Source organism: Harpia harpyja, chromosome 2 (assembly GCF_026419915.1).
Source record: "Harpia harpyja isolate bHarHar1 chromosome 2, bHarHar1 primary haplotype, whole genome shotgun sequence".
Lineage (NCBI taxonomy): Eukaryota > Metazoa > Chordata > Aves > Accipitriformes > Accipitridae > Harpia > Harpia harpyja.
In genome coordinates, this window is record NC_068941.1 from 33,504,364 (window position 1) to 33,518,786 (window position 14,423).

General features: G+C 42.0%; 1 protein-coding gene across 20 annotated transcripts in view; it reads left to right on the plus strand.

Annotated features, from left to right (window-relative positions):
- The first annotated feature begins 1,347 nt into the window (after nucleotides 1-1,347).
- MANBA (mannosidase beta) overlaps nucleotides 1,348-14,423 on the plus strand; it is a 75,410-nt gene continuing 62,334 nt past the window's right edge. For 12 of the 20 annotated variants that reach the window (XM_052775394.1, XM_052775386.1, XM_052775362.1 and 9 more), the window contains exon 1: nucleotides 9,953-10,289. In XM_052775394.1, coding sequence (XP_052631354.1) covers nucleotides 9,990-10,289 — 300 coding nt within the window. In that variant the 5' untranslated portion in view covers nucleotides 9,953-9,989. Of the gene's footprint in view, nucleotides 2,456-2,626; nucleotides 2,707-3,130; nucleotides 3,236-6,189; nucleotides 7,172-9,948; nucleotides 10,290-14,423 lie in introns of those variants that run through there. The other 8 variants (XM_052775481.1, XM_052775489.1, XM_052775456.1 and 5 more) reach the window with 7 other exon arrangements.

Here is a 14,423-nt window from a genome sequence, read left to right on the forward strand (position 1 = left end):
TTAAAGGCCAGAGGACAAACTGTATAGAAATACATTAGCCAGTTCAATTAAAATAGGTGCAAGTGAGATGCATTATGTTTGGAGAAGGCTTTCTTGCTTCAGTGATGCTATAATGAGTAGAAAATCTTACCACATAAGCTTATAAAGGCAGTGTACCATTAGTGTATATTAAGCCACTGTGTGATTCTGCAAGTCTCCTGTTACATGTAGTAGGCATAAATACAAGCCCCTCACAAGAGAATGAACATGGCTTTGCATAAGCTTATTTTGCAAACTATTATGGTGGTTTTTTAATGTAGTAGTAATGCTATAAAGTCTTCGGGATACAATTATTTCTATCTAGTTGGGGTGCTTAATATAGTTAGCTTTGCATAAATAATGAAGGGTTTTTCATACACTCAGAAGTTTTACATTGGTAAGTAGTAGTGTTATAAAAAGCAGGAGAAAGTTTCTTATGGTTTGTCTACAAAGAGAAGTTAACTGAAATGTGTAAGCCAAAGTGTGCAGTTAAGCACATAAAAAGTACACTAGTGTAAGCCTCCTTTGACCCCAATTTTTGTAGTATAAAAATCTTTTGGGAGTTCATGGTTTGCTTGGGAATGAGTTCTAAGCTCAGTAACAAGCTGCCATGGGACAAGTACAGATAGTGAGTCTAACCAGCATAAGAGGTAGAAGTTTCTTGTCTAAATGAATCATGACCCCATTTCTGTTGTTGACTGTATTAACTGATCTTAATGTTTTTACAGTTTGAGTTGTATCTTGTGAGGATCTCTCTTAAGTCTTGTTTACATAATGATTTATGTTTCCTGAGAAACCATTCCAAATTCATTGAAAGCTGTACTTCAAGGTATCATCACACAATCATAAGCAATTGAATTAGAGCAGAGGTAGGTAGGTGGCTGTTACTTAATTTAGCTAGGCTTTTTTTCACTCCTACTTCATATGTGCTGCACTTCACACTCAGAATTACTGTTTCAGTGCAAAGGATGTGAATTTTCATATCCTTAACCTTTTATTTATAAATCGGGAAGAAGTAAAAATGGATTCTATTCGGATTAGCCATAAATGATACGAGAAAACTGAAGCTTTAAGAAAATGCAGGTTACCCTGAAGCGTATTTTTGTACATTATATTCTTTCCAATACTGATAACGACTGATATAGAAAAATATTCCAACTTTTCAGAACAAAACCATGAAAAGACAGGCTTGTGGAAAGCCATTGACCTTGAAACTTTTGGATGTAAAACTATTCCTTGAAACAGTTTGGTTTGGGTTTTGGTTTTTTGTTTGTTTTTTTTTTAACATGGCTGATGTGGTATCTTACTGGCCACACATGCATTATGCTGTGCTTTACAGGAGAGGGGGGAAAAAAAAAGAGGAAGGTGAAAAGAGAAGTTGCCATTTGCTGCTTAACTGAAGTTAGAACATCTCTGGTTCACAGGGCAGGAGACCTGATGCAGAAATAGGGTGTAGTTGGCCAATCAGCCCTTCTAACCTTGTTTTCCTTCCCACAGCCACCCTGCAATGTTTGTCTCTGCCCTTTAGAGACATGAAGGTCTTCTTGCCTGTTGCTTGCTCATAAACCTACCCTACTAGATAGGGCTTCTATTTGCTGCCTTGCCTGATGTGATGGGGAATCTTTCATGTAACTTAGCTAGGCAGTGCCAGGGGACTCTGAGTGCTTCTAAATTATGAACCAGTATTTTATGCAATTGCTAGGGCAAGTAATGCCTCTTGAGGTGCAAAGCATAGAGAAAGAGGGAAGGGTTAACTCAGAAAAGAATCTTTTTATTCTATGAATAGCTGCAGTGGTTCTAGTTGGGAGGAAAGCTTGTAAAAATACTGAAAAAAACCCAGGTTAAGAAACTTCCTTAAATTCTTAGTTTAGGTGTGTATAGGTGAAACAACTGCCGTGTGTTAGGATTAGGAGTCTAGAGTGCAGATGTGCGGGGACAAAGACTGAAGGGCAAGAGCTCAATGTTGTCAGTCTCCCTGAATTTTTAAAGAGAAGTTACCATGTAGCATATGCTGACACATACATCATGAATAACTTAGGGTGTGGACAGTGGAGAGGGCAGCCAGCTGTACCTTCTAAGCCAGCTGCAGCTAACTGATAAGCTCTTCTAGAAGAGTTGTGCTAGGAGGAAGTAGCAGTAATCATAGTTTGTGGTTACAAGATTATGGGTCATTGCTGGGAAGCTGGAAGGATAAACAGCGGATCAGCATCCTTGGTATTAAGAGAACACAACAAAACAGAAGTAGTCTTGAAAAATCTCCAAGTTCGAATTGCCACCAAGATGTTCACTAAACAATGAGTGACTCTTTCCAGTCATACAGTGGCTTTCTCATGTCAGTGTTAAGGTGTCCACTGTTAACTGGCAAAGCAGGAGATGGCAGAAGGAAGCTTAGTTGTACCCTTCTGTCCTCCAAGTAAACCTTCATGGCTGTGACCAGGTATGGAGGACTCCAAAGTGAATATTGAGGAAAAACTGTTACTTGTCAACTTAATAGGCATATTGAACTACTTCATTAGAATAAAATTGCCTAAATTATTTATTTAAATAGTTTTAAGTATCTTCTTGGTGTGATTGAAATGCCTCAGGGCATAGTTCCAGGCCTTTAAAACTCTATTTGTCAGTATGACCATTGCTGATAAACTGTATTCAAAAAATGCTGAAAGAACATAATAGAACCTTTATTGACAGGTAAGTTTTCAAGATGATTTTGCATCTTAAACCTTGTAAGTGCTTAATAACCTTTTGGAGTCATGACAGCTTCCTGTGGTGAAGAAGCCCTTTTAACAGAACGCCATACCTTTGGAAATGATTGTTTGCTGAATGCTGTTTATTTTTACTAGTTTGTAAAAAGTGCCAAAAACTTAGGTGGCTGTTTACTCAACTCACTAATAATTAAAATTTTAAATACCTTCAGAATATTGTGGCACTTTGGCGAAACATTCTATAGACATCAAAATGCATGCTGAATATTTATATACAAAGGGTTAATTGAAGTTATAGTGTAGCTTTCCTCCTTTCAGTAGATCTATACCAGTTTAGACTAGCTGAAGATCTTTGCACTTGCCAAAAAAATCTTAGAGGATTCCAGGCAGTAATCTCTTGTGTTTTTCAGACCCTTTCTTACAGGCTGCTGTTGCCTTTGTGTCTGTCTGCAGTCCTAGTGGTGAGAAAGCAGAGCTCTTCCATGGAACTGTGACACTTGTAGCAGCTGTCAAAGGTATAGGCAATAATTTGAGTACCAGATTATTTGGATCCACTGGGCTGAGAATTTAGCTGTAAACAAAATGAGTGTGAGTAGTATCTTAACGTAGCCACTCCCTGAAGAGGTTGGGGCCCTTCCTTCACCAAGGACTGAGGAAGAGACAAGGTTCTTTTCAAATTCCTAAGGCTCATTATTATGTTTCTAGCCATAAAACTACTGCCTACCTGCCCTCCTTCCAGTGCAAGTATCAAAATACTAAAATTTTGACTAGTACCAAAACAAGAAATTTGTAGTCAGACAGTATGAGAGTACAACAGGACACAAGGAAATGGAATGAAGCTGTGTCAGGGGAGGTTCAGATTGGACATTAGGAAAAGGTTTTTCACAGACGGTGGCCAGTCACAGGAACAGGCTTCCCAAGGAAGTGGTCGTGGCACCAAGCCTGTCAGAGTTCAGGGAGTGTCTGGACAACGCTCTTGGTCATGTGGTTTAGTTAGTCCTGCAAGGAGCAGGGAGTTGGACTTGATTGATCCTTATGAGTCCTTCCAACTTGAGATATTCTGTGATCCTTCTAGTATTCCTTATTCTCTTTGTGTGCTGCAGTAGTCTTTCCTTTTTGCTACAAGGAGAATTGAACGCATAATGCTTTTTTTACAGATGGGTATGTATAAAGTATTTTTAGTGTTGTTTATGTACTAAGTCATTTAGAAGCAAAAGAGAATAGAGCCCATATTAAAGTATGTCTGTTTGATGAAAGTGCATGCGTCAATTTCTGTAACTCTTACTCCTGAGAGGTTGGTACCAGTGCAGTAAGTGATGTGGCATGTAGTGTCCTGGACTGCGTGAGGATGTTGTTCTGTTACGTAAGGGGTTTGCACTAGAATCATTCAGACAAAAGATTTTTTCGTACGTAGGCAGGCTCTTGGCTTATGCTGTTGCAGAAGTGGGGCTTGAGTTGATTCAATGGGGGCTTCATTGATTAAGAATTCTGGCAATTCTTGTAGATGCTAAAATAATCCTTAAGCTCTCAAGAGGGGGGGAAAAAAGTCTCTCGAGTACCCACAGTTCTCAGTAAAGTTATTTTGAATATTCCCTGGTGCTTGCATTAGGGTCACTTTTGCAGAAATGAATGGGCAGAGTTTGTCCTAGTGCTGAAGCCAGGTGCCTTACCCTCCACTAAAGGTTTGAGAAACGGAGGTCCTGTGACCTGCCCTAATGGTTTGTCTGGAGTGGCTGAGCTAGGAAGAAAAAAAAATGCAGCTCCCAGCTGTTTTGGCAACTCCAGATCCATTTAAGTTTACTCATCCAATTTATCAGCTATAAATTTTTGTTCACATTCTCATAATACTTGCCTGCATGGAAAACATTCATTAAAACAGTAGGCTGGATATATGTTTCATATTTAGTGTAATCTGTTTGGTATGTCCTGCACTCAGCTGGCAAAATGCCAAGAGAAGTACACAGTGTTAGTAAGACTCAGTGAAGCCTCTCATACTTCTGTCATGGGAGAAACAGTTTGTAACCTGTGATACCCATGTTTTGAGATATTTAATTTTAGGCATTTAGGGATGAGTCATAACACTGTACTGTGGTCACAGATGACTGTCTAGTTTTAGACCTTTAAGAAAGGCTAAGCGAGCTGTTTCATAATGTCCCCATATGTACTACTGATTTCCTGTAAGTGCCAGAGAATCAGTTTTGATTCTAGATATGTTTTAAGGAGAGTTCATGGGGAGCTTGGACAGCACCATACTTAGTCTTAAGACAGTGACTTTGCTCATGAGACAAAGGGTAAATGACAATGGTCAGTGTTACATAATCTTATAAATAGATTAGGATTGTTTCGGAATTTTTTATAAATTGAAGAGAATAAGAGCAATAGGAATTCCACCTTCTAAAGGACTTGTCTTTAGAAATCTGGTCATGCTGGCTTTTAAGATCCTTATGCTTTTTGTGTCTGTGCTATGCAAGGTGGTGACCTGAAAGCTAAATCCTGTGGTTTGAGGTAATCTCAAAACAAGATGTTACGTAGAGGTATAAATACAGGCTTTTGCCCTGGCATACCTGGTGAAGTTTAAGAGTATACTCAAGGTGTTGCCTGCCTTTCTGCTTATGCAATTTAAAAATTATTATTACCTATTTTTTGCTTTTTCCCCTCCATATAGCATTTGCCTGGAGCAATAGCTTCCCTTCCACATACTTATTTTTAATTACTCGTGATTGTTAGTGTTGAGTAATTTTGTTTGCTAAGGAAATCCCCTTGCAATGACCTACAAACTTTACAATAATTATGAAAGAAACTTTAGGCCTACCACTTAGATTGTCATTTTGTATTTTGCTCATGATAACCTAGTACAATGTTCTCTTCTAGCGATGTATTAATAGTGTCCTCATCTAAAAGCAATGTTAATTTATTTCCTCGTTTTATTTTTAACATCCTTTTTGGATGGAATTCAAGATAAATACAGAATAATGCCTGAAGTGTGTTCTTTCTGTCTGTCCTTTACAAATCTATAGCTGGATGGCTCCCTGCACCATGTTGCCTTTCTGCCAGCCCAGAGAGTAACTATTTTGCATAGCAGTGACTAGTTTGCAGAGGCAGTCATGAAACAGAGGACAAGCATTATGTTGAGGAGCTGTAGGGCTTTCATACAGATGTGCTGTACTGTCTGAAGGTATTTAGTCATGCAAACACCAGTCCAGTTTTATACCAGTATTTATCCAACATGTCTGCATCGATATTGCTGCATCTATGCAAAACTCCCCAAAAGTCGATGATCCTTTAGTTGTTTTGCAGCTTTGACAAATGGTCTGTGGTGGAGGTATCCACAGTGGTGTACAGTTACCAAGAGATTACAAGCCCTGACATGGACTGGTGTGAACACGAGTCCTGTTTTGCTTCACAGGTGGTAACCTTCAGCAGAAGAATGGTACAGGGTGGACAGGTGGGGGCAGTAATATCTTGAAGTACTGCAGCCAAATCTGTGAGAACCTGTTTGTTTAAAACCTTTGCATGAACTCATTGACCATGAATTTGAAAGAGGAAACAGCAGCAACCTGTCGTGATGATAGAGATTGCATAGCAATTGGAAACAAAAGACTTCTGGATTAACATGGCAGAATTTGGGCAGCTTCAATGGAACTATACTGAATTTATTCCAATAGAGCTGAAGGCGTGGTTTTGCCTTCAGTTTTTTGTCTTAGTTGATAAAGAATATCCACTTGCAGTATCGTAAAGTAAGAATTGTAGTAACCTCCTGAATTTGTGGCATTTCAGAAAGAAATTGAATATGGTACACAGTAAAGGAAAGCCACACAAAAGATCTTGTTTTTAAACAAATCTTAAAATCTTAAGATTTTAAAAGATAAAATCACAGCCTTTAAGAGTCTTGTATCTTTAAACAGTAAAAATATCACTTGTTTAAAAATACCCTCAAACAAACAGAATTGAACCCTAAAACTGGGACATGAAAATGAGACATGATTTAACTTAATTATAAGCCTTGAACAAGGAAACAGCATGTTCTCAGAATTCTTAATTACAGCATTGTTTTTAGCTTGAGGTTTTTTGTGTGTGTGTTGCTCCAGTCAGTCTTCAGTAGAAAGAATAAAAGGCAAAGAAAACACGGAAGTACAGTAAACATCTTGAAATGCAGTTTCCTTCTTACTGGGAAGCTACCACATGACTTGCTGAAAAAGATTTATTTAAAATAAAAAAAAAAGCCATCTTGCAGTTGTTCTTTGGTAGCATTCAAACTTCTCTGTAAATCTGCTTCTTGAGAAATAATATCCTACAAGATCTCTCAAGCAGCACTACAGTGTTTAAATGCTGTTAGTGTTGTATGAGTGAATTTAAGGAAAATACACTGAACTGTTTGATTGTCCTGAAAGCATTACTCATTGACAGATGAAGGCAGAAACAGAACAAGGCTTTCTACTGAACTTTTAAAGGTGAGAAGATATTAATTTTGCCTGAATTCTACAACATGCAAAGCCAGTTCGGGTAACGATAGTCTTTTTTGCCCGTCTCACTAAAAGATGGCTGGGAGTTGAACTGAAATGGGACCTGCATTTCAGTTCGTCAATATATTGAATGTGGGTTACTCAGTGTTAAAAATACACAGGAACTGTTCCAACAGCTAAATTTCTGCACAGACTTCTGCTGCCAAACAGTATGGGTCCTAGCCATCCCTTTTTGAAGTTGGTAGCAGACATTTTTTCAGAGTGACAAAAAGATGATCAGCTACTGTTTCTCTCCTTGGACTAGTATTTCTCAGAACTGTGTCCCCCTGTGCTCTCACAGGTGAAAAAAATCACCTGTGGTTATATTGTGTACTTTTTCTTTATATGGTAGATGAATGGAAGGACTGGCATTTTTATGTTGTATTGAATTGAAGGGTTTTCAGCTCAAAAAGATTTGGATCAAAAATATAAGGCATGTTGACCACGTTCAGTAATGTTTTAAAGACATATCTAGGGTGCATTCTTACGGTGTGCTGAATTAGGTGTGTAAAAGCCAGCAGCTAAACCAAAACTCTGGTATCCTTATTCTTGTTGCATTTCACTCTTGCACTCTGCTGCACGCCAGGAGCAGGAGCATGTTTTTGTGTCAGTCACACTTCATTCATATGTGATTTGGTGTATGAATTGTATATATGTTGTTAAAGTAATTAACTCTTCAGCATCCCAAGGTGCTTTATGTATTCTTTCCTCCTCTAATTTTACAGTCTATAATTATAGACAACAAGAAAACATAAGGACAGAAATGGAAAAACTGAATAAAGTCCTGCAGTTAACTGGGGTTTCTTTGAATGCTATTGGTTCATGGCATTTCTATACAGAATCATGTGTATGCACCTACATGCAGTTAGTAGTTTGCTTTCTTTGTATGCACAGTGACCCGACTCTTCTGTTAAAAAATTCTATATTAACAGGAAGATAAGTGACACTACTGGTAACATTACTACTTTAAAGGAATTTGCAAGGTTTTCTGATTTTTAAGCATATTTCACCTTCTCACTTACGCGTATTCTGAGACAGTAAATTACCCGCCTGACCAAGATTCTGACCTGGTTTATAAATGAAATAAAAATTACACAAATCCAAATGGAACATTCATTTAATCAACTATGCTTTAAGAATAAACAACACCCCACCACCACCACCACCAAAAAAAATCCCAAACCCTAACCCCACCCCAAAATGCTACAAACCATAAGCTAAGGTCATGGAGTGCCTGCTGAAATGAGCATTTTCAATTTCATGTTGAGCTGTATGAGGGAATAGAGTCATTTGTATCTGAAGAAAAGCAAACTAACTGCTTTCTGATCTGCTCACAGCTGAGCAGGTATACAGCTAATCTAGTCTTGAAAGTTCTTAGATACTTTTCTGTTTTGTGCCATCACAACCTTCAGAAGGTACATTGGCTAGCCACTCTTGCAATTGCGACAGTCTTTGAAGACTGAGCACTTTACTATATTGTGAAATGAGATTTGGTAGATTGCACAGCTGTTTTCCACCTGCTGTACTGCTTCAGCTGGAGGAACAGCTAGACAAAGTGCAACCCTGCCATGGTGTGAAACATCTCCAATTCACGGAGGTGATCTAGGCCTCTCCGCACCAGGGTCCAGTGGAAACAGAGCATGAAGTAGGGTGGCTGGCTGCCCCTAGAAGAGTAGCTCAGGCCCCTGGTTGCCTTTTGCTCCTCAACTGAGCCATTTAAGAACTTGTAGCTTTAATTCCTGGTTTTGAGCTGTGAATGAAGGGATTAAGCTAGTGAGGGCATGAAGGAAAGCTACAGTGTGGTTTGGAAATCATACTTCGGGTTGTTTCTTTGGAGCTGACCCTTCTGCTCCTTTGCAGATGAACGTGTTCAATTTTTATAAACAAAATCCACAGCAACAGTGCTAGCACTGCTTTATGAGAAACCAGAGTACTTTTACAGTGAGATGTCCATGACGTTCTGGTTTTATGCACCTCTGTAATTTTATGGGAGAAAGGATGTGGAAGTCTGAGGCCACATAAAATCTCATGACTTGAGGGAGCCAATACTTAAAAAGTACCTGTTGCAGTGTTGTCACGGGTCTTCCTCATTCCTCCCGCTTCCCTGCAGTTTTCTAGAGCTCTAAGTGAATTTGCTACGTCCAAAAGACTTGTAACCTTATACTGCTCCTATTACCGATGTTCCACTGCGCCTCTTGGAGCAAAAACACCCCACGCTTTTTGTTCATTCTCCTGCCCTTTATGCGTATGCCCTGCTCGATAAGCCTTCCTGTCCTCCCTCACGTTTCGCCGACTTGCTTGAACAGTCGCTTGGACGGGGGGGAGGTTGTGCAAGTGCCCCTCACCGCTTTGGCCGGGGAGGGGGCGGGAAAGCGGTCGTGGCCCTCTCGCTCGCCGTCAGGGACGTCCGACGCGGGCTGCGCTCAGCTGCCAGCGGCGGAGGAAAGCCCGCTCGCCAGCTGACTGGAAATCCTCCCAGGAGCCGCGCTGGCTGCTCGTCCTCGGCAGCGCCATGTCTCTGCCCCCCCCCCCCGCCTCCTCCGCTGCAGCGGGAGGGTCGAGCGGCCTCCTGACCCCGAGGAGCCGTTAACGGGCGGCGGGAGGAGGCGCGCGCGCCCGCCCCGCCCCCACGGGCCGCTAACGGCACGAAGCGCCGCCCCAGCCCTCTGAGGACGTGGCCGGGTCGCCGGCGCCCGCAGGGACCCCTCCCCCCCCGTGTGTCTGTCGTCCGTCCGTCCGCCGTCCCGCAGCAGCGTCTCGGCGGGCCATGGCGGGGAGGCGGCGCCGGCGCGGGGCCGCCGCTCCACCCGAGCCGCCCGCTCGCTCCGGCCGGCGGCCATGCCGTCTGTCTGGAAGGCGGGCGGGCGCCGCCATGGGCCGAGCTGCGCTGCTGCTGTTGCTGCTGGTGGCGACCGCGGGCCGGGCCGGCGTCTCGGCCGCGGGCGGCCCGGAGGTGCACAGCCTGCGGGGGAGCTGGCGGCTGGGCAACGGGAACGGCTCGGTGGTGCTCCGAGGGGAGGTGCCGGGCTGCGTGCACACCGCCCTGCACCGCCGGGGCCTCATCCAGGTACGGTAGGCAGCCGTGCCGGCACGCCTCGCCCGGCTCCCCCTCGCCCTGGGGTCGCCCCGGCGGTGGGGCCGTGTGCGGCCGTGCCTGGGGCGCGGTGGGGAGAGGCAGGCGGGGTGCTGCGGTGTGGTGGCGACCGAGGAGAAGCCTCGCATCCACCGTGCCGCTTCCAAGTGGGCAGCCTGCCACAAAGGGGAAAAAACCCCAGCCCCCCCCCTCCCGTGTGAGATCTCCAGAAGCATGGTTAGTGGCAACCCCGGAACACCGCCTCTGTCCCGGGAGCCGCCTCAACCACTGCAGGTTTTGGTAGCATTGGTGGTGTGGCAGCCAGACTCGTTTCCTTAGCCCCTCCAGTGGCAAACGGTTTGGTGGCTGCGGTATCCTCAGGTACACAACTGGAGGTTATCCACGGCAGAGCAGTCCCAAATTGGGCCAGGGATACAAATGCAAGCCCGTGTTCACCAGCGTGTGAGGTTCTGTGGTTTTGACACAGAGCCAAGGTGCCGACACCAGGTATCTAGAATATCGTCACAGCACGAGTCATGTTTACCTACAATACTACCTCAAAAGAATGAAAAGCTAAACCGACCCTGCTGAAGTTTGACTTGTTGATGCAAGAAGTCTAGGGATTTCAGGCATTTCGGTCCATTAAAAGTCCCTTTTAACACTTGCAGAGCACACCAGGACAATTGAGGTTGTGTACTCCGTGCTGCTTAAGGGAAGTATATTCTGAAACATGAGTGTGAAAGGGTTACATTTAAAAGACTAGTTCCTGCCTTAACACTTTCAAGAAACTTTGCTGCTTATGTTTACTATTGCCTCTTTTAGTTTTTAGATTTACGAAAACATAGTGACCACTTTACAGGACAAATGATCGAAACTGCAGTTGTAGATTGGTAGCAAAGTACCCTGATACCAGCATAAGCTGCTTGTTGTTCAGACCTGACTAGAAACATTGCATTAACTGGGTCATTGTTAAAATAAGATGCCTTTTTACAAGGAAGTATGTGGAAAGTGGAATGTGTACCTGGAACAAGGAGAAGAAATAAAACACAGTGAACTTAACAAAATCATCTGTAAAACTGGTAAAAACACTTCTGTACTAGAATACATGAAGGACTGTCATACATTGTCTGAGTGTATCAGACATACCCATATATTGTATTTATTGTGGGCCCAATGTTGCATTTCTTGTACAGCATTTATTTAAAAAAAAAACCAAACATTCTGGATGCATGCATTTTATATTTTCTATTATTTAATTTTTATTCTTTAGATTATTATCCTGCTCTAACTGAAGTTAGAGCGGTATAAGGAGAAAGTGACACCACTTCAGGCAGGATAATTTTAGCATTATTCTGTGTTGGCATAGGTTGGGAATCCCAGTACTAATAATAGATTCCGAAGAGTGTCATGCCAGATAAAAGAAATAGTCAACATTGGAAAAGTAAATACACTAAGAAGGGATGAGCTGAGCCATGATGGTCTGTTGTTTCAACATCTGTGTGCTAAGTGACATGACATTTTGAACATAGACAGTAAAGATTTTAAAATGGCTTTTCTAAAGTTTTAAAAAGTGTGGTGGGCAGGTGGACTATATATGGAGGATCAGTGAGAACTATGCCAGTTTCTCCCATGCAAAAGCGTGTAAGATAAACAGAACGTCTCAAATGTTCTGCTGTGCTGGCAGGTGTTGCTGCAAGAAATGTGAATAATTATTCGGGAGAAGCTGTGACCAATGCACTGACTCACGCACGCGAGATAATGACGTAATGAAAGACTCACATTTAACTACTCACATTAAGTACTCTTACGAAGGGAGAAAATGTGGTTGCTAATCTAGCTGCATTGCTGTAAACTGACGTGTAAATTAGTCATTTTAAGCAGCAGTATGATATTTAGAAATGAGGCTGTGATCATGAACTCTCATGTGCCTGGGCAGAATCCCAAGCCTGCACAGAGGCGTGAAAGCTTAGTCAGCCTGCTGGCCAGCAGCATGGGTCTTGCTAATACGTAGGTGGGTGCTTGGCTAATTAAATTGATGATGGTTGGCTGTGGACACATAGAACATGTTTATGTGAATACAAGTATGAACTTGCTCCAAACACATGCTGATATGGCTGGCTATGAACCCGCTGTAGTGTGGAAACTGTTGCTAAGTTGGTGGTGTTAGGATTAGTACAGTCTGTCGAGGAGCTGAGTTAACCAAAATACTTCACTAGTGTGGAGTCTGGACTGGACCTGGCTGGTGCCTGGCTAGTTCCAAGCTCAGAATGAGCTGACTTGTTTCTATGTATAGGTGTGTACAGGTAACTTAGGATCAATTTAAACCCATTCTTAACTCAGTTTAGCAAAGCCAGTTTACAGAAAGAAGTATTCACACAGATATTTGCACCAGGATAACTAAATTGTTTTAAAATCACATTTTTGTTTGAAAGATAGACTGGAGAGCATACCAAAATACTGGAGCAGCCTTAGCAGATTTCAAGTCTATCACAGATAGTGTTAAATGTAACCAATCCCTGCCACCATAGTTGTAGCATTCTGCAAAGCAGCAAACCTGGGTTGTTTGGAGGGAGTCAGTGACATAATTCGTTATTGCAATGTGTGGCTTCATGCTGCAAAGTGTGGCTCAGCTGTTTGTCCTGACGTTTCTTCATTGTGGTGAAAATGCTTATGACCAAATGTTTTCAAATGCAGCTGCCTAAAATCATATTCCTATATTCCTATTTATACAAAAGCATACACACAGCTTGAATTTTAGAGGCATAGAGCACTGGTTGCTCCATTTCTTCAGTGCTCATTATCTCTGGAAATCAGTGCTTTTGGGGGTTGTGTCAAGTGTAGAATTAGGAGTTTCACTATAGTTGCCTAATACAAAAGCTTTGGTCTGAGTATTTTTTCATTTGCTCCTTTTGCTGTTTGCCATGAGCGTAGGATTTTTATTCATCCTACTGAAAATGTCACTAGACCAGCAAACCAAAAGCTTACTGCTTGTAATCAAAAGCAAAGATTGGTCTGAAAAGCTGTACCAGGAAATAGGAGAACAAAGGTAGTGGGAACTAAATTATTGTGGATAGCAAGACCCATATGTTCAGCAACCTAGTGAAATCTATGCGCTATTTTTCTGTGTGATTTGCAAACAGCAAATAGCACTGCATCCTTTGCTTCTGTATGCTTGGGAATTTTCATGGGTTAGCACCCAAAACAGAAATTTAAAACAAAATTTGGGAGGGCCTACTCCAACAATGTAGTTTAGCAGGCATCTCACAAATGAGGGGAAGGAGGGCAGCAAGAATAAGCTGCCAGATATTAAGTCTGCAAAACGTGCCTTAGTTTGCAAGAGTAGGCTGCAAGCAACTTATTTATCAGAGTGTGGTTCATTTAAAATTTAGGTCGATGCACAAACTGGTTTTGCCCAGGGATACTCTAGCTGATTGCGTGTCTGTAGCCTTACTTTAATCTGCTGTGCAGGCCATACATGTGAATTGAAAGACATCTCTGACACTGAGGGTTTGTTACTCATCTCTCTGGATCCTCTTAGCATTCATTCTAGAGATGACTTTACTCCTTGGCTTATAAAATATACATTGGATGAACACATATTTCTGAATGCACCAAATGCACGTATCTTAGAAAATGCTCTTGGGGAAGATACTTCTGAGTTTCCTACTGAAGTATTACTTACTTCCATGTTCAAGCAACGTAGTTCAAATGCTGGATTAACTATGATAAAAGCTCTAAGGGCAGGAGATAGCATCAGAGCATGTGTTCAGCCAGGCTGTTTTAATAACATTTCCATGTACTGTCCAAGTACTGCATGATGCCATTTCTGCTGGCAGGTGACTCCTATAAAAGTTTAGTTTTGATGAATATGGCTATTGTAGCTGGATTTTCTCAACTGCCAGCCGTTTGCATTCATACAGAAAGGCTGTTTTGTCTTATTAGCTGTCACTTTGATTTGTAAAGAACTGTTATGGGGGGTCTGCAACTGTGATGCTAATATATGGGGGCTGGATAACACTGCAGTTTTGGCTCCATTATACAGCAAGGGCATGCACTTGACACAGGTTACAGTGGTCTTGGTCATACTTGAATATTAAAATATATTAGAAGAGACAGAAGCTTATGTAT